The 27188-nt window shown below is 40.8% G+C and overlaps 1 protein-coding gene across 2 annotated transcripts in view; it reads right to left on the bottom strand.

Annotated features, from left to right (window-relative positions):
- The window catches only part of Dcaf1 (DDB1 and CUL4 associated factor 1), a 63285-nt gene extending 43762 nt beyond the window's left edge, over positions 1-19523 (bottom strand). For both annotated transcript variants that reach the window (XM_041676729.1, XM_041676727.1), the window contains exons 1-8: positions 19387-19523; positions 13133-13250; positions 10681-10757; positions 7674-7747; positions 6376-6489; positions 4932-5069; positions 2520-3029; positions 1693-1794 (exon numbers count right to left, since the gene is read on the bottom strand). In XM_041676729.1, the coding sequence (XP_041532663.1) occupies positions 1693-1794; positions 2520-3029; positions 4932-5069; positions 6376-6489; positions 7674-7747; positions 10681-10757; positions 13133-13242 (1125 nt within the window). In that variant the 5' untranslated portion in view covers positions 13243-13250; positions 19387-19523. The remainder of the gene's footprint in view (positions 1-1692; positions 1795-2519; positions 3030-4931; positions 5070-6375; positions 6490-7673; positions 7748-10680; positions 10758-13132; positions 13251-19386) is intronic.
- Positions 19524-27188: the final 7665 nt, after the last annotated feature.

The following is a 27188-nucleotide window of genomic DNA, read 5'->3' on the forward strand; positions in this document are numbered from 1 at the left end:
ACAAAGTGTCCAACAAAAGTGGGATGTTCTTCATATTTCTGAACCCAGGAGCCTCAACGACAGGGCCTCAGGAGGGCTAGAGCTCCCCCTCCTGTTTCTACAACAGACAATACAAGTTTGCAATTACATACTTGAAGAGATAAAAGTCAATGGCACCATTAACAGGTATCTATCTACCCCATTCAGAAGTTCTTAACACCTAGAGCTCAACTAACCCTTACTAAAATCCAATTCCTTTCCTTCATTATCCTTTGCTTGTCATAAAGACCTCTACTATTCTTCCCCCCAATTGTTCCCTCAAGAAGCAGCTAAACTAGATATACATTCCCAGTAACTCATGCCACATGGATGGTTTTCTCATAATGCCACTACCATACCATGATAATTCGCCATCACTAAAGGTGGTAAAACAGACTAAGCAGGCCTAAGATGTATCAAGAATCCTAGTTTTACTTGAGTCCTCACCACCTACAAATCCTCTTCACCTCACCCTGTCAGCAGTCTATTTTCTTTCTGTTTTAATAGTCTGGGCCTGGAACTAGCTCTGTAGACCAGACTGGCCTCAAACTCAGAGATTTGCCAGCCTCTGCCTCCTGAGTACTGAGATTAAGGGTGTGCACCACTATAACCAGCCACAATTGTCTTTTGGCCCATTTTGTTTCTATCAGAATGTTCCTTTCTGTTCTTTCTCTTACATTAACTTGAATCATCCTTTAGAACAAAATGATACACCAGAATTTCTTTGTGTGGGTCGGGCGGGGGTGGTGGTGGGGATATGCACGTAAAATAGTATGTAGGTGCCCAACAGACATCCTGGAGCTGGAGTTACAAGCAGTTATAAGTTGCCAAATAGGGGTTCTAGAAAACAAACTTGGTATTTTAACTGCTGAGCCATCTCTCCAGCTCCAATTTTGTTTCTAATAAGGATCTTTTAAGTTTTTTCTTGTTCATAGATATTTCATTCTTTTGTCCCTTTTATAACTTTTTAAAGGAACAGGATGGATGATAATGCCCATTGCAATCCAAAGAGAGTGAGCAATCATCCATCCAAAGTCACTATCCAATAGCATCTTGTTCAAAACCAGTGTTGTAACTGAATGTAGTATTTCTGGGCCACTGGACACAGCTCCAACCTCCAGTCCCATTTCACTGTTCAAGGTACTCAGTACACTCTTTAAACAGACACAGATAGAAACAGACAGAAACACACAAACACAAACCCCACTCCCATATATTACTCCAATTCTGTCTGATCTAATCCAAACTTAAAATGTCTAGGGACTAAAAGAAAAACTTATTCATTTTAATTCCACTTCAACAATATATGGCTGTACTACTGTTTGATGCACACTGGTGACATGAAGATTAACTTAATCAAAATAACTAAAATTTAAAATGTAAAGCCAGGCAAATGTAATCCCAACACCAAAGAGGCTGAGACAAGAAACTGCTGTAAGTTTGAGGCCAACTTGGTCTAGACATAATGAGTTCCATGCTAACCTGTGCCACAGACTGAGACCCTGTCTCAAAAGTAAATAAATGAAACTTCAGTTCTTCGGAGACACTCTATTTTCAAGTACTGAAAAATCACTTAGGGCTGGCCAGTACCGCTGTACTAACCGCCTTTAACATGAGCTTCATAATTCATAAACATCAAGTAATAACAAAAACTAGTATTTTTGCAAACTTTACCTTGAGTGCCTCAAAAGTAAGCAAGACATCATTAGTCTGTTTCAGATCAATATAAAACATCATCAATTCTCGTGATCCAAGTTGCATGAATATAGGAAGTAACTGAAATGAGAACCAAAAAATTAAATTGTGGCTTTTTCACATTACCTGTATTTTATGAATGAAGACTATTAAAGAAATGAATATATAAAAAGAAAATTAAGAGAAAATTTAAAAAAAAAAAAACAATCACACACCCCTCATGAAGAATATGTTCATATGTGGTGGTGGTTTGAATAGAAATGGGCCCAGACTCATGTGTTTGAATACTTGGTTCATAGGGAGCTGACACTTAGAGGAGGTATGACTTTGTTATAAAATTGTGTCACTGGGGGTGGGGGTGCTCTTGAGGTCTCAGAATCTCAAACCAGTTCGCTTCATGCTGCCTGTCAACTCAAATGTAGAACTCTGAACTTCTTCTCTAGCACCATGTCTGCCTGCATGCCACCATGCTTCCTGTCATGAGGATAAAAGACTAAACCTCTGAAACTGTAAGCCAGCCCCAATTAAATGTTTTCTTTTATATGAGTTGCCGTGGTCATAGAATCTCTTCACAGCAACAGAAACCATAAGACATATATTCACATACCATATGTTTACATGAATAAACTTATATCAAACTAACCTTTATCAGGAATGACCTGCAGTAAGACCTTAATGAGATGAGGGACTTTCTGGAATGGAGTTAAGAGTGTATCAGTGGGTAAGATACACCCATCAAATGCCCTAGAGATAAATATAATAGCCACATAATAGTCCCAAAATAATAACTTATCCTAATAACTTACCTCCTGATACTCTCCTAGAGGGGTCAGATACTGGAGAATAAGTCGCTGCTCAATAGCAGGAGTCATAGGATAGAGGGTGTAATTGGTGCCAATCACCCAGGGGGACATTTCTGACCAGCTGCTATTAGACAGCTCAACAAACACACGATCTGGGTCAGAAGAAGAGAAACCCAACTTCTGCTTGGCCTTCCTAAAGTTCTCCCTGTCACCATGCTTTGCAGACTTGTTCTTCTTCAATCCTCCTTCTTCAGGCTTAGTTGCTGAGTTCACTCTACTACTGGTCTTGTGACTTGAATCAAGACGGAAGGAGATCTCCATATCTCTAGAAGTTTCTTGCTCTCCATCCACAACATCTACAGCCATGTCACCATAGTCCATATCTACAGCTTCCTCATCTAGAGGCAAAAGCGGTTCGGATGAAAGCTTCCGTGGACTAGGACGCTTATTTTCCTGCCGCAAAGCCACTTCCTGAAGTTGCAGCTCTCTCAGTCTTCGAAGCACTATTGCCACCTAGCAACAAATATTTGAGTAAAAGAAGTTATTTATTCTGAATTTTATAAACATGATTTTTTTTCTTTTGGTTTTTCAGGAGAGGGTTTCTCTGTGTATCTGTGGCTGTCACTCTATAGACCAGGCTAGCCTCAAACTCACAAGAGATCCACCTGCCTCTGCCTCTGAGTGCTGGGATTAGAGGTGTATGCCACCATCGCCCGGCTCATGATTCTTATTAAATAATTCTTTTCTTTTGGCTTATTTTATGAGGTAGAGTTTCACTCTTTCTTTGCCTTTCAAATGCTAAGATTTATAGGCACATACCACCACAAACAGCTCATTAATATATTATTATTTCCTGTTAACGAAAACTCAATACTTGGGACTAGAGAGATGGCTCAGTGGTTAAGAGCATGGCTGCTCTTCCAAAGGTACTGAGTTCAATTCCCTGCTTAAAACCATCTGTAACGAGATCTGGTGCCCTCTTCTGGCCTATAGGCACACAAGCAGACAGAACATTGTATACATAATAAATAAATAAACCTTTTTTAAAAAAGGAGAGAGAACTCAATACTCATGCAGTTAACCCAACGCCGGGGAATAGTAAAGATTTGATAAATATGTTGATTTGATTGCTAAAATTTGGTGAAAGAAGTTAGGACTAAAAGTCTCTTTTAAGCCGGGTGTAGTGGACCATGCCTTTAATGCCAGCACTCAGGAGGCAGGTGGATCTCTATGAATTCGAGGCCAGCCTGATCTACAGAGTACACTCCAGGACAGCCAGAGCTGTTACACAGAGAAACCCTGTCTCAAAAAAAAACAAAAAATAAAAAGGTGTTATTTTAAAATGTATGTCTGTGGTTTTTTTCCCAGAAAACCCAAACCAGAAGATCTGCACATAAAACACACCATTTTGGGCCAAGGTAGACTAGGCTATGCATCACACTTAAAAAAGCAGAAGCTAAATTTTTAATTAACTTTGAAAATCAAAACTAAAGATTTCAAAAACTTACTGACTATACATTGTATATCACTAGTAACTACATAATCTAACTTCCAAGTCTACCTTTTTAAACCTTCTAGTACTTATTTTTAGAGCCAATACTAAAACCTGTTTTATGTTTACTTGAGTGCAGTGGTACATGCCTATAACTTCAGCACTTGGGGTACTGAAGGAAAAGAACTGCTACAAGTCTGAAGCAAGCAGAAAGAAAATAAACAAACAAAAAAAAAACAAAAAATAAAGAGGAGGGAATAGTAAAGCAATAAAGAATGAAACTACGCTAAAAAAAGAGTTTGTGGCTAGGTGGTGATAGTGCACGCCTTTAATCCCAGCACTGGAAAGGCAGAGGCAGGCAGATCTCTGTGAGTCCAAGGCCAGCTTGGTCTACAGAGCAAGTTCCAAAATAGGTTACAAAGCTACAGAAAACCTTGTCTCAAACAGCAAAAAAAAAAAAAAAAAAAAAAAAAGCAAAAATAAAAATGAAAGGGAGAGTATATCATTTCAATCTGAATTGCATTTCTTTTAAAATTTAGAAGAGTGGGTAAATGGAAGGTAGATAAGTGAACTAACAATAATGAGTCCAATAAAAATGTTAATAATCCATTCAACTGGTACAGATTCAAATATTCACTAAAATTCTTTCCAATTTGCTACATGTTTCAAAATCTTCAAAGTATAAAATTTAAGAAGAGAAATGAGAACAAGACATAGGGAATGATTTGTATGTCATGATCCTTGACAAGATTTTAAAAAAAGTTTAAATGTAAAAACAGAAAAGTAAAATCATAACTCTTTACACTATGGAAAGAAATCTTAATGTACTGCTATAACTATGTTCTAGTACATGTTTTGATAGAATACACCTATTCAGATTCAGGCAGCAAGTGTGCAACAATTCTCTCTAAGATGGTCCTTACCAGTTGTGAATTTTCATCTCTGTAGTTGGCAGCAATATCTTGATTTTCCATAGCACCTCCTAACAGTCCAGTAGAGTATGTCCTCAGTGGCTGATCAGCCTCTCGGGCCCATTTGAAAAGATTTTCAACAATTCCTTCCTATAGTAAAGGACAAGAAAGAGTATAATTCATGAAAGATCTATTTTCATAACTTAAATTAAAAGCCAAGGTTTCTATACCATGACAAAAAAAAAACTAATGAATATTTCAGTGAAGGACTAGAGATGGTTCAGTCGTTAGAGGGAGCTTGTTGCACAATCATGAAGACCCAGGTTCAGATCCCAGCACCCACAGAACCAGTATCCCACAGGTAACTGTAACTCCAAAAGAGTAAAGAAAAAGAATACTACTGGGGCACCCTGGCTTCCAGTCCAGCAGAGAAAATGTGAACCTCTAATTTAAGGAAAGATTGCCTCAAAGGAACAGGTGGACAGTAATATAGCAGACCACCTGATACTCTCTTCAGGTCTCTAGGTGTATGTACAGGCCTATGCCTCCACATGTAAACACACACACACACCTTTAAAAACTATATTCAGTGTTGTTAATAAAAATAACTAGGTTTAATCTCCATTACCACAAAGGAGGAAAAAGAGCAAAAATTTAAATGAGACTATAATATACTGTTTAAAACGTGACCTTAAGATTCTGAAAAATACTATTTCACCCATATAGCAGGTAGCTATCCAAATAAAATACTTTTGTTGTTTTGGGAGATAGGATTTTATGTAGACCAGGGTGGCCTTGAACACCAAATTATCAAACATTAAGACTTTGAGCTCCTGATCCTCCTATCTCAACCATCCCCATGCTGAGGTAACAGCTGTATACCCCAATGCAAATAACTGTTTTTAGAATTTTTTTTGTTTATCTAGTGATGGAGGAAGGTCATTGGCTAATAAAGGAACTGCCTTGGCCCATTTTATTGGTTGGAAGATAGGTGGGAGGAGTAGGCAGAACAGGACGCTGGGAGGAAGAGGAAGTGAGCTCACTCTCAACAGCTCTCCTCTCTGGAGCAGACGCCTGAGAGAGACGCCATACCCTGCTCCCGGGATGAAGCTCCGACCCAGGATGGACATAGGCTAGAATCTTCCCGGTAAGCGCACCTTGGGGTGCTACACACAGATGATTAGAAATGGGCTAAATTAATATGTGAGAATTAGCCTAGAAGAGAATGGGCCAAGCAGTGTTTAAATGAATACAGTTTGTGTGTTGTTATTTCGGCCATAAGCTAGCAGGCGGCTGGGGTGTTGGGGACGCAGCCCCGCCGCCCTTATTACTACAATCTAGAGTATACATTGATACTTGAATAGGAAAAAATTAACAATTACTGTAGTAACAAATACAAATACAATAATTCGATCCACTTGATTCAAAAACACAGTGATTTTCTTCTATCAAGTACCTTTTCTTGAAAGACAACCGCAGTTTCTAGACCTGGCATGATGTCCAGCAGCAGTCTGCAAGCTGCAGTATTTAAGGGGGGCTCTCTACTTGTCATCACATATGCATTCACCAGCTGGAAACAAAGAGGAAAGGAAAACAAAGGGAGGGATGAGGAGTAAAAGGTGGGTAGACATGATCGATGTACTATATATGTGTGGGTATATATATATATATATATATATGAGTATTAAAATGAATCTCATCAACTTGTATAATCAGTAAGTATTAATAATTGCGGTCTTTTTTTTTTTAGACTGGGTTTCTCTGTTTCTCTGCCTATCATAGAACTCTGGAACTCGCTCTGTGGGCCAAGCTGGCCTCAAACTCACAAAGAACTCGAACTCTACCTCTGCCTCCCAAGTGCTAGGATTTAAAGGTGTGCGTCACCACCACCCAGCAATAACTGCAATTTTTTTTTCAATAACTGCAATTTTTAAGACAGCTATAAAGGAATACTATTTGTTCTGGAATCAATACAATCAAATTTAAAAAGTTTAATAAGTTTATTAAACTTCCTTTATAATAAGTTTAACAACTTCCTTTATTTGATTGGATTGGATTGAATATAACCCCATAGCTTTTGATGGGGGGTTATTTTGAAAAAGGGTCCTACGTAGCTCAATCTGACCTCCAACTCAAATCTTTCTCGTCCCTCAGCCTGCCAAGTGCTAGGATTGCTTACATACATAAACCATCACACTGGTTCCCCTCATTTTCTACCTCTAACTACTAATATCCATGATTTCTTGAGCTACTGCTACTTTCAGTAACTGTGAGAGAAGTGTGCATATAATGTGTGTATATACACACACACTGTCTCTCTCACTCTCATTTACTCTTCACAATAGACAAAAGGCACCTTCCTAGCCACTCACATACCAAAGCACAAACAGCTTTAGTGCAGAATCATACTATGTATATCACCCTTACTTTTCCATTCAGGAATCCAAAAGAACATTTTACGTTCCTAAATCAAAATAGTCCTGCCAAAGAATAAGCAGTGATGCCTTGAGAGCGTTTACCAATAGTTCACACTAACCAAAGTACAACCAAGCAGAAAACAATTTCATCACAAACAGAACTTTGTTGAAAAAGCAGTTTGATTACTTTTTCAATAACCAAATTTAAAAGAAAATTCTAACCACTCTTCTCTCAATTTTAACAAAGTTTTAGGTGACAGGAAACTATTAAATAAACAAGTGTATGATTATCTATCTTCTGATGATAACTTTCGGATGAAAGCAAAGGCAAACGTACTGCGTTCATGAAGTCGTCATTCTTGAAGAGTATTCTCAGCAAGTGGCCCAGCATACACTCTGGATCGGCTCGACCTATCACAGGAAGAGAGAGACACAATAGATTAGGTAATCCTGTCAAATAAATTAGACCTACAAAATAACATCTGGGTTGTTATAAATATGACTAGTAAACTGTCAGCAAAAGTAAACAGAAATAAAGAGAAGATTTCTGTGAGCAAATTTAATAAGAAATTTTTGTTTAGGGTTAGACATGGCGGCACACACCTTTAATACCAGCACTTGGTAGGGAGAGGCAGGCAGAGCTCTATGAGGGAGAGGAAGGTAGATCTCTGTGAGTTCATGGCCAGCCTGGTCTACAAGAGCTAGTTCCAGGACAGGCTCCAAAGCTAGAGAAACCCCACACTGAAAAAACAAACAAACAAAAAAACAACAACAACAAAAGATCATTCTCTAGGGGCTGAGTAGACAGATTACTTACTAAAGTGCTTACCATGCAAACATGAGAACCTGAATTTGATCCCTAAAATTCACATATAAAGCCAAGCATGGTGGTGCACACTTGAAATCCAGCAATTGGAAGGTAGAGACAGAATGATTCCTACATCAGTCATCCTAGCCAAACTGGGAGTCCCAGGTCCCCAGCGAAAGACTCTGTCGAAGAACCAGATGGATGGCTCCTGAGGAACATCTTAAGGTGACTTGGAGGCCTCCACATGCACACATACAAAAAAGTGCACTCACATACTAACATATATGTGAATATACATACTGTACACCGAGTATGTAATAGTCTCAGTGGTTAATAAAGAAGCTGAATGGCCTACAGCAAAGCAGGATAAAGTTAGGCAGGATGATCAAACTTAGACTGGAATGAAGAAAGGCAGAGTGAGAAAATTAGCAACAGGCGCAGAGAGAATAAGATGGGCATGCCATACTGAGAAAAGGTACCAAGCCACGTGGCAAATCGTAAATAAGAAATATGGGTTAATATAAGGGTAAGAGTTAGCCAATAACAATATTGAGTCTCTATGTTGGTTTTTGGGGAAGCAGCCACAGCACAGGGAACTTCCGCCTACACATACACATATAAATATACACTCCCCTCACCTGACACACACAGAAAAAAAGAAATTGCTGGGCAGTGGTGGCTCAAACTTTTAACCCCAGAAACTTGAGAGGCAGTGGTAGACAGATCTCTTATGATTTTCAGGCCAGCCTGGTCTACAGAGTTCCAGGACAGTCAGGGCTACACAGAGAAACTCTGTCTCAGAAAAAAAAAAAAAAAAAAAAAAAAAAAAGAAAAGAAAGAAAAGAAATACTTTAAAATGAAATGCAAAATAAACTCTTTAAGGCACTGATCCTCTCACTGCTCAGGACACTGTCTATACAACAATACTAAATTAAATAATGACACTATGAATCTAGATGAGCATCAAGATTTTATTAGCTTATAAAAAAGAAAAAGAAAAAAAGAGGCTGAAGAGATGGTTCAGTAGTGAACAGTAATTGCTGTTCTTACAGAAGACCCAGATTCAGTACCAAGTTCTACATGGCAGCTCACAACTGTCAACTGTATTTCCTAACAAATACCAGGATAATTGTTTCAGGTGAAGGTGCAATAAAAGCTTGTTTTGCTTTATTTAAGTTAAAAGTGGGGGTTGGGGGAAGGGCTAGTGTAATGACTCAGTGGATAAAAGGGCTTTGCCACACAAGTCTGATGGCCTGAGTTCATCCACTGAACCCACAGCAGGAGAAAAAAAATGACTCTTGAAAGTTTTACATCTTTTAACGTAAACATGCTCACCATGGCAGGATCACACTTGTATACCAACACACAACAGCAGTCTACACACAAACACACACACACACACTAAATGAGACAAAAAAACTTAATAAAAAAATTGTAAAGTCAGCTGGGCAATGATGACACACATCTTTCAGTCCAGCACTCAGATCCTGAAAGTGATCTACAACCATTAAAAATATTTTTTTCTTTTTGTGGTTTTTTGTCAAGACAGGATTTCTCTGTATAACAGAGTCCTGGCTGTCCTGGAACTTGCTTTATAGACCAGACTGGCCTCGAACTCACAAAGATCTGTCTGCCTCCACCCCCGAAATGCTAGGATTAAAGGAGTGTGCCACCGTGCCTGACTTATCACAAATATTATAATTTTACTAGAATGTTTTTCCTCATCTCACCTTGAGAAACGGGGTAACAACAAATAATTTTTGCGGGGAGAGGGTCTCACTATGTGACCCTGGCTCCTGGCTATCCTGGAACTCACTACATTTAAGTCGGGCTGGTCTCAAACTCACAGAAATCCATGGCTTCTGCTTCTCAAGTGCCTGGGATTAAAACTTGTGCTACCATGTCTGGCAAAACATAAAAACTTAAAATTTACAACAGAGAGCCAGGCAGTGGTAGCATATACCTTGAATCCCAGCACTCAGGAGGAAGAGACAGGCAGATTTCTGTGAGTTCAAGGAGAACCTGGTCTATAGAGTAAGTTCCAGGATAGCCAGCCAGGCTACACAGAAAATCCTCTCAGGGGGGTGGGGGGAATTTACCTCAGAGGATGTTATTTCAATTGAAAGATACTATTAGCAATTATCTTCTTCATTGTATTTTACTACTACCTATGTGTTGGTGGGGTATGATGTGTGATATCTATGTATATATGAACATGCCATAGTAGACCACTGCAAATGTACAGAAGTTAGATAACAGTCTTGAGAGGTTCCCTCCTTTACCTATCCATGAGCTCCAGGATCAAACAGAACACAGCCTGTCAGGCTACAGCAGGCACTTTTAGCTGCCAAGTCATCTGCAAAGCCCAGTAATTTTCTTTTGTAAGGAAAAAAAAAAAACACATGGGCACAGTGGAGCATGACTGTTATCTCTGCTACTCATGAATTTTGGACCTGTCTGAACAGCACAGCAAGACCCTTTTTCAAAAGAAATACAAAATAAAAAAGTCTCAGACATAAGCGTATAGACATCTTACCAGGATGTCGATCATCAAATGGGTCTGGATCTCCTTTACGATATTCTTCAGTTTCTTTTTCAATTAATTCTGACATCCTAGCACAAAAAGGAAAGAGTCAACTCTGAACAAGCATACAAAAAATGTCAGGCATAATAGTACACAACCAAAATCCCAACACTCAGGAGGCTTAGGCAGAAGGCCTTCTTTTAAATCCAAGGGCAATCATCCAATGAGCATCATCAGGCCAATCAGGGCCACATAGTGAGACCACGTTAGAAAAAAGAGCAAAAGTAAAATTCAAAAAAATGTGCATTAATCAATCAATAGTCATGGTGCAAAACAGTTAGGAAAACATGATTTTTCTGAGGAATAACAAAATCTAAATAATCACCTCATAACATAATTTCTACTCTCAATCTTCTCCAAACTTCTGTGCGTCACAAAACAAAACTACTACCACCTCAGAAATTTAAAGTCAACAATCACCATTAAAATCTTCATTTTCAGATAGACATGGTCTAGCACATGCCTATTGTCACAGCAATCAGAAGGTTGAATTTCAAGTTTGAAGCCACCCTGAGGTATACACAAAGTTCAAAGTATCTGGGCTTTAAAAAAAATTCCTTCTCCTCATCCAGTAATTCCTGTAACCTTACCTACCAGACATCTTCTGATTCCAATCATCTCGAAATCTTGACAACTGTTATCCTTAAAAAGACCCCTACCATTAACTATGTAAACTACTTCTAATACCCATTTTGCATTTCTTGGTTCCGACTTCTCTGCTTTATTTAACACATTTCAGTCTCCGGCTCCAGGGACTAACTATATTCCTTGAATTAATTCAATACTACTATGGCCTGCAATTATATAGCTTCTACCAGTTTTGAATGCTTCTTCTACTTTCTTTTATTAAAGTTCCAACATTTGACCCTCTATGCTATTCACAGAACCCAAGCTCCTACTTCACGGCCATTCCACATTCTGTTTTGTTAGCCTTCCACCATCTAGGCCTCCACCACAGCCCTAGTAGCCACTCTTCTGCTTTTGATTACTAGTGATTAGTTTCGCCTGCTCTAGAATTTTACATAAAAATTACATAAAGTCTTATTATGCCAGGATCCTTCTAGAAAAGCATCCATGTTGTAATAACAAACTCCTTTTTATTCATGAACTCTTTTTGGTTCTTTTGTGTACATGTATGCGGAGGCCAGAAGACAATCCCAAGTATCATTCCTCAGGAATGCAGTCCATAAGGTTTTTCTTTGAGGCAAGGTCTCTCACTGGACTGGAACTCACCAAACAGGATAGGAAGGCAGATCAGCAAGTCTCAGAGATCCTCCTTGCTCATCCTTCCCAGCTCTGGGATTACAAATGTACATAATTCAGGTCTAACTTTTTTTTTGTTTTAAACACTTGGTTCTGAGTATCAAACTCCCACTTGCAAAACAAGTACTTTAGTAACTAAGCTGTCTTCCCTAGCCCTCCTCCCTTTTACTTATTCTTTTGTGGCAAAATCTGATTTAGTTCAGGGTAGGCTCTCACTCCTTATGAAGCCGAGAATGACCTCAAACTCATGATACTAATCTCTGCTTGCCAAACAATAACATCAAAAGTATATGTCACTATGCCTTGCTATTCATACAAACCTGATGAAAACAAGAAAATTATTTGAGCATCCTAAAACAAGTCTGACATTCTGGTCTTTTTTTTTTTTTTTTTTTTTGGTTTTTTCGAGACGAGACAGGGTTTCTCTGTGTAACAATCCTGGCTGTCCTGGAACTGGCATTATAGACCAGGCTAGCCTTGAACTTACTGAGATCTGCCTAACTCTGCCTGCCAAGTGCTAGCATTACAGGCATGTGCCACTATCACACATTTTTTATATAGATTATAAGATGGAGTTTATTAATCCTTTATTATAATGATAACTCTCTAACAGTATGCTATACATCTCCCAAGTCAAACTTGCCTACATAGATTAGCTATATAAAACCAAATTCCTCACTTTTTCTTAGTTTTCCCTTTGTATATGTGTATGCATGCATATATGTACAAACACACCATGACAGAGCATATGTGGAAGTCAAAGAGCAACCACCAAGAGTGAGTTCTCTTCCTTCCACGATATGGGTCTCTTGGATGTCCTAGAAACAAGACGTAGACCAGGCTAACCTCAATTAATAGAGTTCCACCTGTCTAATACATGTGCCACCAAGTCCAGCTAAATTTCCTACTTTTCAAAAATCACATGTGTCTGTGTGGGGTATGTGCACGAAGCCAGAAAAAGAAGATGAATCCCCAGGATTATTGGTGGTTGTGAGCAACCCAATATGGGTGTTGGGAACCAAACTCTTTAAGAATAACAAATGTTCTTAAACTGCTCAGTCATAATGCTAACACCATCACACCCATTTTTTTTTTTTTTTGAAAGATAAGTTTTGTGTAGAAAATAACAAACTATTCTTACCTGGTAAGGATAGGTACCATATCCTGCCCACTGCCATGGTCCTTTTCCCACTGCTCCAGCAGGGTAGTGAGCTCAGCTTTGGAGTCCACATGTACCACTACTGTAGTCATGGTTTGGCCTAAAGAAGTCAAAACAGTAAGAAATGAACAAAACAAACATACCTGACAGTTCCCACAAAGAAGAAAAGTGTCAAGGTAAGGGATAAACTGGACTGGGGAGACAGCTCACTTGTTAGTCTGAGGCCACCCTGGTCTACACATTGAGTTTTACTCCAGCTAATGCAACACAGAGAGACCTGTCTCCAAAATGGGTGGGGGGGGGACTAAAATTAAATAGGTGATAGCTACAATCAATAGTGAATCTACTAAATACCACTGGGTTATAAATTTACAATCTTCAGGTATGGGGCGGCTCTCACTAGTAGCTCTACTGATTTAGAACTCACTATGTAGCCATCACACCAGGCTTACAATTTTTTTTTTATAGGCAGGATATGTATCCTAGGCTAGATCTGTTTGTTTGTTTTGTTTTTTTTTGAGACAGTTTCTCTGTAGCTTTGGAGCCTGTCCTGGAACATGCTTTGTAGACTAGGCTGGCATCGAATTTAGAGATTCACCTGCCTCAGCCTCCTGAGTGCTAGAATTAAAGGCATGTGCCAGTACCAGGCCCTAGACTAGTTTTGAATTCACTATATACCCAAGAATGACTTTGATTTTCTGATCCTTCTGCTTCTACCTCCCAAGAGCTAGGATTAGAGATATATAACAGTCACAGAGGTTAAAATAGTACTGAGGATTGAACTGAGCTACATGCATGTTAGACAAGTGCTCTACCACATGAGAACAGTCTAGCCCCTTTTGATTTTTTCTGTATTTTCAACAGCGGTTAAAAATTAAAAAAAAAAAACTAATTAAAAAACCTCACTATGCCTTTTATTCCAGTACTGGAAAAGCAAATTCAAGAACATCTCTGTGAGTTTGAGTTCCAGGACAATCAGAACTGGGGGGGGGGGGGGGGGGCACCCTGTCTCAAAAAGAACAAGCTGCTGGGTGGTGGTGGTGCACACCTTTAATCCCAGCATTCGGAAGGCAGAGACAGGCAGGTCTCTGTGAGTATGAGGTCTACAGAGCGAGTCCAGGACAGTTAGGGCTACATTAAAAAAAAAAAAAAAGTGTCTCAAAAACTCAAAAAAACAAACCAAACCAAACCAAAACTTATGAAGGAATGAGGAATACCCTTAAGCAATCAGCCTTCTAGAACATACAATTACAGTTTTGTGTTACTTTCACTTACTTTTAGTTGGAACTTTTTGGGGGGTTGTTTCGTTTTGCTAGTTTTTTGGGTTTTTTTTTTTTTTTTTTGAGTGGTCTAGTGGCCCAAATTGTACTTAAACTCATCATCATCCAGGTAAACCCTGAACCTTGGATATTCCTAGTTTAGCTTTGAGTCCTGGGTCTTTAGGCCTGCCACACTAGGCCAACCCATTGTGGTAATCTGAATGTAACTGGCCCACATAAGATCATAGCAAGTGGCACTATTAGGAGGTGTGGCCTTGTTGAAGGAAGTATGTCACTGTGGTGGTCTCCTATGTTCAAGCTACATCCAATGTGAACACAGACTACTCCTTCTGCTGCCCAGGGATCAAGATGTAAAACTCTGTTTCTTCTCCAGCACCATGTCTGGCAGCACACTTCCATACTTCCATGATAATAATGAACTAAACCTATGAAACTATAAGTCATCCTAATTAAATGCTTTCCTTTAAACAAGTTGTCGTGGTCATAGTGTCCCTTCACAGCAATAGAAACCCTAAGACACCCATGTTGCCCATGGTTTGTTTCCTTTCTTTCTTTCTTTCTTTCTTTCCTTCTTTCTTTTCAGACAGAGTGTTACTATGTAACTTGGGCTTGAACTCAAATTCATGACTGTTAGCTTCAGTCACCTGAGTACTGGGATTACAAGTGTGCACCACCACACCTACTACATTAACATTCTATTTTTAAGGTTCCTCCACATATTAGTACAATTTAAAGAAAAAAATGTTTTTAAACAAGAAAGTAACACAGGCAGTGGTAGCACATGCTTTTAATCCCGGCAGTCGGGAGACATAGGCAGGCAGATCTCTGAGTTCAAGACCAGCCTCGTCTACAGAACAAATGCCAGGACAGGCTCCAAAGCTACACAGAGAAACCCTGTCTCAAAAAACCAAAAATATAAAAATTAAAATGTAGGTAGGTAGTCATGGCACATGCCTTTAATCCCAGAACTTGAGAAGGAGAGGCAAGCAGATCTCTGAGTTTGAGCCTGGTCTACAGAGCGAGTTCCAGGACAGCTAAGTCTACACAGAGAAACCCTGTCTTGAGAGAAGGGGGGAAAAAAGGAACTGTAATGAAGGGGAATTCAAGGACATTAAAACAATAAAATTTTAGAATTCAACTTAGAAACACACACAAGGGATGCAGATCCAGGACAGTGGCTAGAGCATTTGCATGTCATTATAAATTCCTGGGACTGAACTGTAGTATATATTTAAAAAGCCAGCCTTTGGTCTCGAAAAACCAAAAAAAAAATAAAAAAAAAAATAAAATAAAAAAAAAAAATAAAAAGCCAGCCTAGTGGTGGTGCATGTCTTAAACCCCAGCAGAGGCAGGCAGATCTGAGTTGAAGGCCAGTCTGGTCTACAGAGTAAGTTCCAGGACAGCCAGGGCTATACAAACAAACAAAGAGGCTTTATTAATGTAAAATTTACAAGGTATAACCATTTGTTTTGACATAACAGACTGAGAATGGATCATTTAATTCACGTGTTTTTCTGTGTTTTGGAGGGAATCTTTGCAGCCCTAGCTAGCCCAGAACTCTCTATATAGATCACATTGGCCATGAACTCATAAAAAGATCCCCCTTCCTCTGCCTACCAAGTACATAAAAACATAAGCCACCACAAAGTTTTTTCTAAATATCATGCAAAAACTATGACACATCTAATGATAGCACAACCAATGGTCACCAAAGAAGGAATATCCAGCCTAAGATACTGAGCTAAGTAATTTACTTACATGTTGGAGAGATTCCCCATGACCACGAAACTGGCACATGTCAGAAAGAGATTTACAGTTTAAAAGGACCCAAATCCCAGCACTGCCGACATTCCGTGACAGTCTGTGCATTCCCATTACTTAGCTTCTCTAAACATCAAAATTAAAAAAAAAACCCTCAATTTCCTTTCTATTAAATAAAAACACTTGTGAGGGGCAAAAGATAATTCTACCTCTATTAGAGACTATAAATAAATATGCTTAAAGTATGTATTTACGCACGTGGAAATTTCTTAGTCATAAGAATGGGTGCCAGCCAGCTGTGCTAGCATGTGCCTTTTGCACTCCGTAGGCAGAGGAAGGCTGATCTCTGAGTTCAAGGTCAGCCTGGTCTACAGAGCAAGTTCCTGGACAACCAGGGCTAAACAGAGAAACCCTGTCTTGAAGAAAAAAGAAAAGAAAAGAAAAAAATGTGTGCCAAAAAATTTAGAGGTGATGTGCCTATAACCTCAAGTAATTCCACAAAATAAAGACAGGGGAAAAGAATACAGAAGAACATACACAGCAAAGCAGTTAACTATTGAAACAAAAGGTAATCAATTTAGCTTCTCCTCTGAAAGGAGGAGGGATTAAGATTCTCTCTCAAAAAACAAATGCATTCAGGAAGCAGAGACAGGAGGAGCTCTATGACCTTATAGACCAGACCAGTCTACAAAGACAAGTCCAGGACAGGCAGGGCTGCTACACAAAGACATGGGGCAGGGGGAGTGTCCCTGGGTTCCATCCATCCCCAAAACTATCATCATGAAAAATAAAACAAAATGTTGGAACTGAACTAACTTTTTGGTCAAACTAATTTCGACTGATTCTCAAATATCCATTTTGTTTGTTTTTGAGATAGGGCTTTTCTGTGTAGCCCTGGCTCTCCTGGAATTCTCTCAGTAGATCAGGCTGTTCTTGAACTTACAGAGATCTGCCTGCCTCTGACTCCCAGAGAGCTGGGTTTAAAGGTGTGTGCCACTACCACCCAGCTCAAATAAATAGTTAAATACAAAAATCAAAGTGAAAAACTGTGCAGAATTGCCAGCTGTGAATTTAAATGTTCAGGTATAAACCTCTGAAATGAAAAGAATACCCAAGATATAGATAAGTTATTATGGCAAGTAACTGTGTGTAGGATAAATGTTTCTCTCCATTCTACCATTTCCCCATCATTTTGTAACTTTCAAATTAAACAACAAAATAGGTCCTCTTCTACTACACTATACTGAATGGCTGATTCAGCAAAAAACTGTCCCCATATCTAAAATAAAAGTCTGTGTTAAAATATAAAATAGGTCCTGGGGTAGAGAGAAAAGGTGGGAGAGAGCACTCATTTAGAAAAGTTGCAACCCTTACTTAAAAGAAGCTGAGAAGTGTAACTAAATGGTAGAGCCTGTCACTGAGGTCCTAAGGCCCCAAACTCAATTCCTAGTAGAAAGGGAAGAAGGAGGGAGGGGGAGGAAGGGCTGGAGGGGATGGAGGGTGGGCAGGCAGGCAGCAGGCAGGCCAATCCAATCCGAGCTTCTGCTACATACCTGTATCACACATCACTTTAAAAAATGAAGGAGGTGCATTCACAAGTCTGGGGCCAGACTGGGCTACATAGAGAATCGAATCCAAAGGCCTTAAGAGAGGAAAAAGAGAGGCCCTGGGTCAATCCCCAACACCAGAAAAAGAAAGGAGGGAATTCAGAATTTACAGCTTCAAGCAAAAACTTAAGACTATGACATGTGATCATATATAACTTTATTACTGTCCATTACTACCTGCTTTACAAAAACGCAGTGGTAAAAAACCAACTCCAATCACTTCAATTTAACACGGAGTTCGTTTTATTATATTTTATCAAATTTAACAACTGAACAACGATAATGTAACAGTAAAGTACTATACTCAAGAAATATGTAAGAAATTCCTCAAAAATATAACCCCACTCAAAAATGGCTAGTGGAAAACTGCTATATACAAACACAAATCTTGACACCTGGAAGAAATATACTATATCGACTCCTGAAGTCAAAACGCATACACTTATAAAAGTCTTAATGGTAAACACCAGGAAACCCAAGAGGGGAAAAAAGCCTTCAGGTGACGCTACCAATTAGCCTCTCACGCTACACATTAACAACAGGAAGATAGTGCTACAATAAATTAATAATTAAAACATGCAGACTAGTTAAAAGGCTTCGCCGGAAAGAGTGTGCACGCCCTTAATTCCAGCTCTCGGCAGGCAGAGGCAGGAGAATCTGAGGTTGAGACCACCCTGGTCTACAGAGCGAGTTCACAAAGATCAAAAAAAAATAAAAATAAAAAAAAATTTAAAAAAAAGCAACACGAGGAAGACAAAAAACGAGTCGAAGTCAGCAGTAACTCAAAAGTCATTTACTACTACACACACTAGAAGAGTTAATTCCTCAACAAATGGAAACACCAGAGAGCTAGCACTGCAGCATGAGGAGACAGAGCGACACGTTCTACAAACAGGAGAGAGTATGGCAAACGCCCCTGAAAGCCCGACAGAAAAACCAGAGGCCGTGGGCACAAGCTCCCGCGAAGCTCGGCAGGCTATCCTGAAGGCGTCCCCGCACCCGCACACCTACCTCCCCCACCGCCTCCCCACACTCCGCCGCACCGTCGAAGTGGGAGGGGTTCCCGGAGAGCTCCACCCCCTAGCCCGGGCCCAGAGCAGGGCGGGTGCAGTGGGAGGTGGCACGAAGTCGAAGCAGGGGAAAGCCCGCCCAGGTGACTGAGGCAGGAGGCGGAGACACAGTCCGGGAAGGGGGGTCCATCGTGCGGCAGGGAAGAGGGAGCCCCTCGGCCCGTGAGGAACGGAGAGCGGGAGGTGGCCAGAGAATTGGAAGAGCACCTCCTGCAGGTAGAGGCGAGCGCATCCCTGCCCCCCGCTCCGGCCGAAAGAGTTACTCTAAAGGAAGCTTCTTTGGAAGACTGAAGGAGGAACCGGGAGGCCCCGCCCCCGGGCCAGGGATCGGAAACGGGAAAGTCCTGTCAGGCGCCAGGCCCGGCCTCCCGGGTGGTCCCGCCCGCCCCCTCGCCGCCGGCAGCCGAAGCAGGTGCCGCCCCTCCCCCAGCGAGGCGCCCACACTCCCGCCCAGCCGGCCGCGCGCTCGCTCTCCTCGCGCCCTCCCAGAGAGCTGGCTCCTTCCTCACCCCGCTTACCTTCGCGGGCGGCTCCGCCGCTTCTCCCTGAACCCCTCCAGCGGCCACAGTTCACACACGCCGCCACTGGTCCCGCACTCACTCTCCCTCACTAACACACACACAGCGCGACCACGGCTCCTGAGCGGCCCACATATTATGCGTCACTCGTATGCTACGTGCTGTGCGCGCGCGCGCAAACTTGGCGCGAGGCTCGCGAAAGGGCGGGGGAGCGGAGGAACATCAAAGCGCTCCTGGGAAATGAAGTTCCGTGTTTCGGGGCGGGGGGGGGGGGGGGGGAGGGGGAGAGAAAGAAATACAAGCAAGCGCCTGCCCAGCGCATTGGCTTTTGGGATTCGTAGTTTTCTCTAGTAAACGTGAATTGCTGTGTATTTATTGGCTGCTTCCAAAAGCGGAAGCGAAAAGTGAAGGAAGGAATCGATCTTTCTAAAGCCCGACTGGCTACAACTGCCTGATAACTTTGTCAATACTTAATTCTACCCTGTGTCATCGAAAAGATTCATTAGTACTATGATTGGCACATAAGCCGTAGAATATGCCAGGATCCAAGAATGCATTTCGCATAAATTTATCAGAAATTACATCACTCAATAAGAAGAAACTAACGAGTTTTCCTTTGTCTTTCTGTTCCAAACATTCGACAAGAATCAAAAAAGCATCGTATTATATGTGAGGCAGAATATTTTTTAAAAAGCCCTTCAGCGAAAACTGGACTAACCACAGAGATCATCTAATTCAATTTCTTAATTTTAGAGTTGAGGAATTGACAGCCAGAGTAAATGACTTGCCTAATATCACCAGACAAAGTGAAGAAGCATCAGGAGGAACAATCTTTGTCCCACATATCCTATGTGAGGGCATGAAACAAACTCCACAGTTAAGCAGAATCTTGACAAGACCTCCCCAGACATCAAGCCTGATGCAACCCATTATTGCTCTTGGAATTCTTAGTATGTTCTGTGCGTTTCCATAGAGTTCTCACAGCCAGTACTTTCACATGGAAATTATAAGACACTGTGAGCCTATTGCTATGACCATATTCTATAACTGTTAGGCCACTATCCACCGGGTAGTGGTCACACATGTGAGTTCCAGGCCAGCCTAGTCTACGGAGCGAGTTCCAGAGCAGCCAGGGCTGCATAATAGAGAGACCCTGTCTGCAATAACAAAAAAAAAAAAATAGAGATGTGGGGGCTGGAGAGATGGTTCAGCAATTAAAAGCACTGCCTCCTCTTCCAGAGAACTAGGAATTATTTCCCAGCAACCACATAGCAGTTCCAGGGGATCAGATAGATGCCTTCTGGTCTCTGGGCATTATGCATGTGTGTGGTACACCCAACATGCATATGAACAAAACACTCAAACACATAAATTTTTAATTTCTTTTTTTTTCTTTGTGCTCTTTTTTTTTTCATGGCAGGATCTCACTATGTAACTGTGGCTGAATTGGACCTCCCTAGGTAGACCAGCTCTGATCACAAAATAACACAGATCCATTTGCTTCTGCCTTTCAAGTGCTGGGATTAAAGGCATATGCTACCTTGCTCAGCTAAATTTCTATCAAAAAAAAAAAAACCCATGGAGTTCATAATACCTACAATACTACTTCAGGCGGCTTTCCTGGCATTGTACCTCCCTGGGCTATGATTCCAAAATGTAGAGGGATCGATCCTCTAGGTAGCTTCCCTAAGTGCTTGGCTACTTCACCTCTGCCTGTGGTCAACTCTATAGGAGCCCTTGTGGGAACCTGAAGTCCACTTTATCAAAGGGGGAGTTACTGCCTCATTCTGTCACCAGATGGCACTACTCCACTTTGGGAATCCGGGAGGGGGGGGGTGCTGGGTTGGTAGTGGTCCTAAGGGGCATCAAGGAGAGATTTGGGGGAAGCTAAGGTCTGGAACACTGGAGAAGCCAAACAGAAGTACAGGGCCTCTCTAGGAGCAACTCCCTCTAAGCAACTCCCTGATGGCAGTGCATACCTACAACCCTAGTACTTTGAGTGGAGAGACAGGGATCAGAAGTGAAGATCATCCTTGGCTACCTAGCAAATTTGAGGCAAACCTAAGACACATGAGACTTTGTCTCCAAGAATATACCAAAATCTCTACCCTATAACTCCTGCAGCTCTCCCTCCCCCACTGTGAAAAGCATGTAAACACACAGTTACATGCCTGCAAGACTCCCATGCTGAGAGGAGCAATGGGGTGACACTTGGGAGGGAGGCAAGCAGATTTCTGTGAGTGCAAGGCCAGCCTGGGCTACAGAGCTAGTACCACGACAGGCTCCAAAGCTACCAAAAAAAAAAGGAAGAAAGAAAGAAAGAAAGAAAGAAAGGAAGGAAGAAGGAAGAAATCAAAGAAGAGAAGGAGGCCCCCAGCTGAAAGGGGGAGGAAACATACAGAGCTCCTCAGAATCAGAACAGACAAGAGGAGCCCCAGCTCTGTCCCCAGGATCAAGGGTTACAGCCTTAGACATAATCTACTTCTCTGTCCAAGCATGCTCATTATTTGTAGGAAAATCCACAGTATTAAGTTCTCTGAGCCTCAAGCTCCAACTCCTAGAATAACTTTTCTCCAAGTGCCTCAGGTGTTTCTCCCCTGGTGCCACCCACTACCTCCTGCTTTCTTCCAGAACTCACTGGGGCTAGAAGAAAAGCCTCACATCCCCCTTATGCTCTCCTGTTAACTGGAAAAAGCTAAACTATGAGTATCACAGAAGTTACTGAGAATGGTAGCACTACCAGGCTCTGGGGATCCCCACCTAGGCAAAAAGGAAAACTCAGTCATTCACTAATTGACCTAGAGAACAAGCTCCAACAGTCCTCCAAAAAATAAATAGGATGATCACTACCCTATCTGCCCCCCACCAAAAAAAAAATGTGTGCAGAGTTGTAACTCCTGCCTAATCACATCTGTGTGCACCACTTCATTTTACAGAGAAATAAACTGAAGACCTGCAAAGATAATAGTTTAACTCCCTACCTTATCTGATGAGTTCAAAACAGCTTCGTAGAGGTCAGAAGGAAACAAGACAGTGACCTCCATCTCTACCCAGCTCCCAGCTCCCTAGGCCTCAGACAGAGAGGAAGACCCTACATAGTTATTGAGGAGAATAATAATAGCAAATAATTAGTTTTCCTGAAATTCAAATTGAGCTGATCATCTTACATTTTATCTGACAGTCCTGTGTCAGAACCACTACTCAACCACAGACCTCCAAGGACTCCCATTTTGATTCTTCCTCGAGCCTCACTTTAGTTTTCTGAAAAAATGGTAAGAAACAAGTGAAAACTAGCATGGTAGCACCTGCCAGTAATCTGAACACTGAGGCTAAGGCTAGAGGATCAAGAATTCAAAGCAGAGTCAGGTGGTGGGGTGCATGCCTTTAGTCCCAGCACCAGGTTAGGTAATGACTTTTGGGTACCCAGAGAAAACTGTTGGCCCTCCCAGCATCTTTCTCTCCCCCCCCCTTGAGGCTGAACCCCCGTTCCTGTTCCGTGAACTTTTCCCTTACAATAAAGAATAATCTTAGAATACTCTTGGAGTTATCTCAGGATTATTTTGACTCGCAATTTTCCTCATTGGACGCGTTCAGCTTTATCTGGCAACCCAATGTGGGGCCCAGTCCACACTCAGTCTCTACTGGACACCCAGGCAACCCCGCGATGCTCCCGGTTCGCCAGCTCAGTACACGTTCCCCGCTGGTGGCAGGCAATGCACATGCCACTCCTCTGATTTGTCCCTTTTAATTGATCCCATCTCGAAGATGCCACTGCCTCTCCAGCCAGTGATCCCTGCAGCGCGCACAGTCCGTGACTTGCACTGACGGAAAGCTTTGGGTTTTCTCTTTATCCTGGTGACCAACTCTTGGAATCGCTTCGATCACCTTAATAACTGCTCTTAATTTGTTAAACAAAGTGTATTTTTCATTATCTAATATGCAAAAAACCAAACCTGGATTGTCTGCCATTGCTTGCATCTCTTGGCCATGTGGCTGCAACTGCGACACCTGTGGCTGATAATGATTCTTGCACTTATTCCAATTCACTGTAACTGCTTTACGACAGGAAAGATGTGAAACACTACAAAAATCACTGATAACGTAACTATCTAAGAGTTCAGTAATTATTTTGCTTATGCTATAAATGGTATTCAGCAAGGCTTATGTGATTTTACTTATGCATCCCTTTATTTGGTTCTATGATTAGTTTTGTTTTTCATATTATCTCATTAAGAAAATGGCACTAGGTTTCGATCCTAATGCATGAACTGGCTTTGTGGGAGCCTAGCCTGTTTGGATGCTCACCTTCCTGGACCTGGATAGAAGTGGGAGGACCTTGGACTTCCCTCATGGCAGGGAATCTGGACTGCTCTTCAGTCTCGAGAAGGAGGGGGAATGGAGTGAGGGGAGGAGGACAGGAGTGGGGAGAAGGAGAGGGGAAGGGAGAGGGGAGGGGGGAGGGGGCGATGTGTAGGAGGAGGGGAAGGGAAATGGGAAACGGGGAGGAGGCGGAAATTTTTTTCAACAACTAAAAAAAATAAACAATAAAAGAAAATGGTTTGATAACAGAGCCAAGAATGAGGCACTTTTAGAAATGATACAGTCTTTACAGACTAATAATGAACAGCTAGTTGGAAAAATTAACACTTTGAAGGGGGATAACATCAATTTGACAGACAAAATCCAGTCAATGTCTAAGGGTGCAGAGACATTGTCTGAAAGAATTCATACTGCTGAATTTAATAATTGGAATCTATTGAAAAGTTATGATAGATGAATGAATAAGACATCGCTCCAGGAAAGTAATATGCACTCCATCAAAATTATGTCCAAGGATGAGATGTTATTTTTATTGGAGAAATTTCATAGTTTAGAATTCTCAATGAGGGCATTAAAACAGAACACTGGACAGGAGATTCAGACTTTTCAAAAGGCAGTAGTAAGAAGATTTAAAAAGATTGAGGAATTTGTTGAAACTGATGAGCAGGGACAGAAGCTACAAGGACAGGATTCAGCCTCATCAGTAAGTGCCAGACCCTGGGATGACTTACCCGGAGGTTTAACTGCTTATCCAGTAATTTCCCAGAAAGACCATGTGGCACAAAGCACCCTAAAAGTCGTCAAAGAATATACTTGGAAACCAATATGTATGAGCACTCTAAAAGAAATTAAACAAGCCATAGTAGCTTATGGCTACATTTGCCATTTGTTAGGGAAATGGTGAAAACATGGGCTTCAAGCAATAAGGCAACCCCACATGATTGGCTTCAATTAATCTCAGTGATCCTAGAAGATGGACCTCAGCAGTTCTTGAAGTGTTATTGGAGAGAAGAAGCAAAAATTTTAGAACAGGGGAAAGCAAAAGGATTTGAGACTTCCCAATGTCAAATTCTTGGTGAGGGCCATTACAACGATCCTCAGGACCAGGCCCTCTAAGATGAAGGCACCTGGTCCCTATATAGCAAGAAGCTTGGGACAGGATTCAGGAACTAAGAAAGAGAACTGAATCATATATTAGGGTTAAACCGGGCCAGAGAGGACCCTTTAGGGACTTTTTGTTAAGATTAAACAAGGTCATAAAAGTAGGAGTGACAGACCCAGAAGCTAGATGTGTACTTATTGAATCTTTGGCTTTTGAAAATGCCAACTTAGAATGCAAAAAGATCCTTGGGCCTTTAAAGGTCAAATCAGCACCAACTGATGAATGGATCCTGCACACAATGAATGTTGAGACATTTGACTGTAGTACTGAGGCTTGAGTAGAAGAAGCAATTTCCAGTGGTGTGGGGAGACACCAAAATACAAAATGTTTTAATTGTGGTAGAATAGGACATCTGAGAAGAGATTGTAGACAAGAAATTCCTAGAAATAATGTCACCTCTAGGTTGGCAAGAATAGGGGGACTCAGACTTCTGGTATATATAGGAAGCATGGCAAAAGCCAACATTGGACTAATGAATGTAGATTGACAAAAGATAGACAAGACAACCTGATAACAATGAGAAACTCCTTGGGGGCCTCTTGCAGGCCCTCAGGTCAAACATGGTCCAGTCATTCCCAGTCTCTGTGGAAGACATGTCTCACCAGGAAATTAACACCTGACCTAATAGTTCATTTAAACAAAACTTTAGATGGTGACAAAGACTTAAATAGTCCCAGAGAATTAGCAGCTGAGGCAGGAAAAGAATTGCTGATCATTGAAGAAAAATTACAGGAGGCACATGTGGATAGGGTGAATCCAAATCTTAATTATAGTCTAGTCATATTGTCTTCCAGAATTTCCCCTACAGGAACTTTAATGCAGACGGAAAATATTATCTTAGAATGGATTTTTTACCACATAAACCAAGTAAGAAATTAAAAAGTTATGTGGAAAAGGTCTCTGAATTATTATAAAAGGAAAATTGAGATTTCGTAAACTAGCAGGTATAGACCTAGCAGATTCTGTCTCATGTCAGGAGCCATCTGATATGGGACAGAAAGAAGAAAGAATTTAGGAAAAAATTTCCTTTTCATTGGAAATGTGCTGAAGGCCTCAGAATTTCATAGGAAACATCATGTTAATAGCAAAGGTTTAAAGAAAGAGTTTCCTATTATTTGACAACAAGCTAAGGAGATTATTAAGAGATGTTCTACTTGCTCTTTCTATAACCAAATATAGTTACCTGCAGGGAATAACCCAAAGGGTACTCAAAGGAATGAAATCTAGCAGATGGATGTATTCCACTTTACAGAATTTGGAAAATTAAAATATGTATACCACACCATTGACACTTGACTTTTCAATGGGCAACAGCCTTGAGCTCAGAAAAGGCTGATTCAGTAAACACTCATTTATTAGAAGTTATGGCCATCATGGGTATTCCTCCACAAATAAAGACAGACAGTGGTCTAGCATATGTATCTAAGAAAATGAAACAGTTTTTTGCTTATTATAATATAAATCATATTACAGGTATACCAAACAATCCAATAGGTCAGGCAGTTATAGAAAGATCAAATTGAACTATAAAGAATATGCTAAACAAACAGAAAGGGATGGAAAATATCCCCAGAAATAGATTGCATAATGCTTTACGAACCTTGAATTTTCTTAATGCTAATGAGAAAAGAATAATGGCAGCATAGAGACATTGGATAATAGGGGGAAAACTTCTGAATTAAATCAGCCAGTGTATTTCAAGGATGTGTTGACCTCACAATGGAAACCAGAAGATGTACTATGTTGTGAAAGGGGTTTTGCTCTTATTTTCACAGAAGAAAAACTATGGATACCATCAAAATTAGTAAAGATTCGGTTTGATAAAGAGAAACCTCTTGAGAGAGAAATGACAGCTCATCCACAGAGGTGACACACATAAAGATGGGAAGGAAACCTCATAAGGGTTGGGGTAGGGTTCTATTCTAGTCTTCACAGAAAAGTACACATCTTCAAAAAGTCAAGAGACCTTGAATGTTTGGATGCCTAAAGAGGAAAAATTAACTATCCACAAAGAATCACCAAGCAAAATGGAATATGGCTTATGAGGACAGATGATCTAAAAAAACATTTTATATATATATGGAGAGAGAGAGAGCGCGCTGGCTTTGGAGTTGGACAATGGCTATCCTTTTCTAAATCCAAGCATGTTGTTAAAAGAAAAAATCAGATTCTGTCTCATGTCAGGAGCCATCTGGTATGGGACAGAAAGAAGAAAAAATTTAGGAAAAAATTTCCTTTTCACCATTCCCTTTTTTGTCTATATTATATCTTTCGTTGAATATATGTCTATATTATAATGTTTAAGTTTTCCACAATGAAC

Source organism: Microtus oregoni, unplaced genomic scaffold (genome assembly GCF_018167655.1).
Source record: "Microtus oregoni isolate MIOR12 unplaced genomic scaffold, Mior012 000028F_ref0000031, whole genome shotgun sequence".
Taxonomy (NCBI): domain Eukaryota; kingdom Metazoa; phylum Chordata; class Mammalia; order Rodentia; family Cricetidae; genus Microtus; species Microtus oregoni.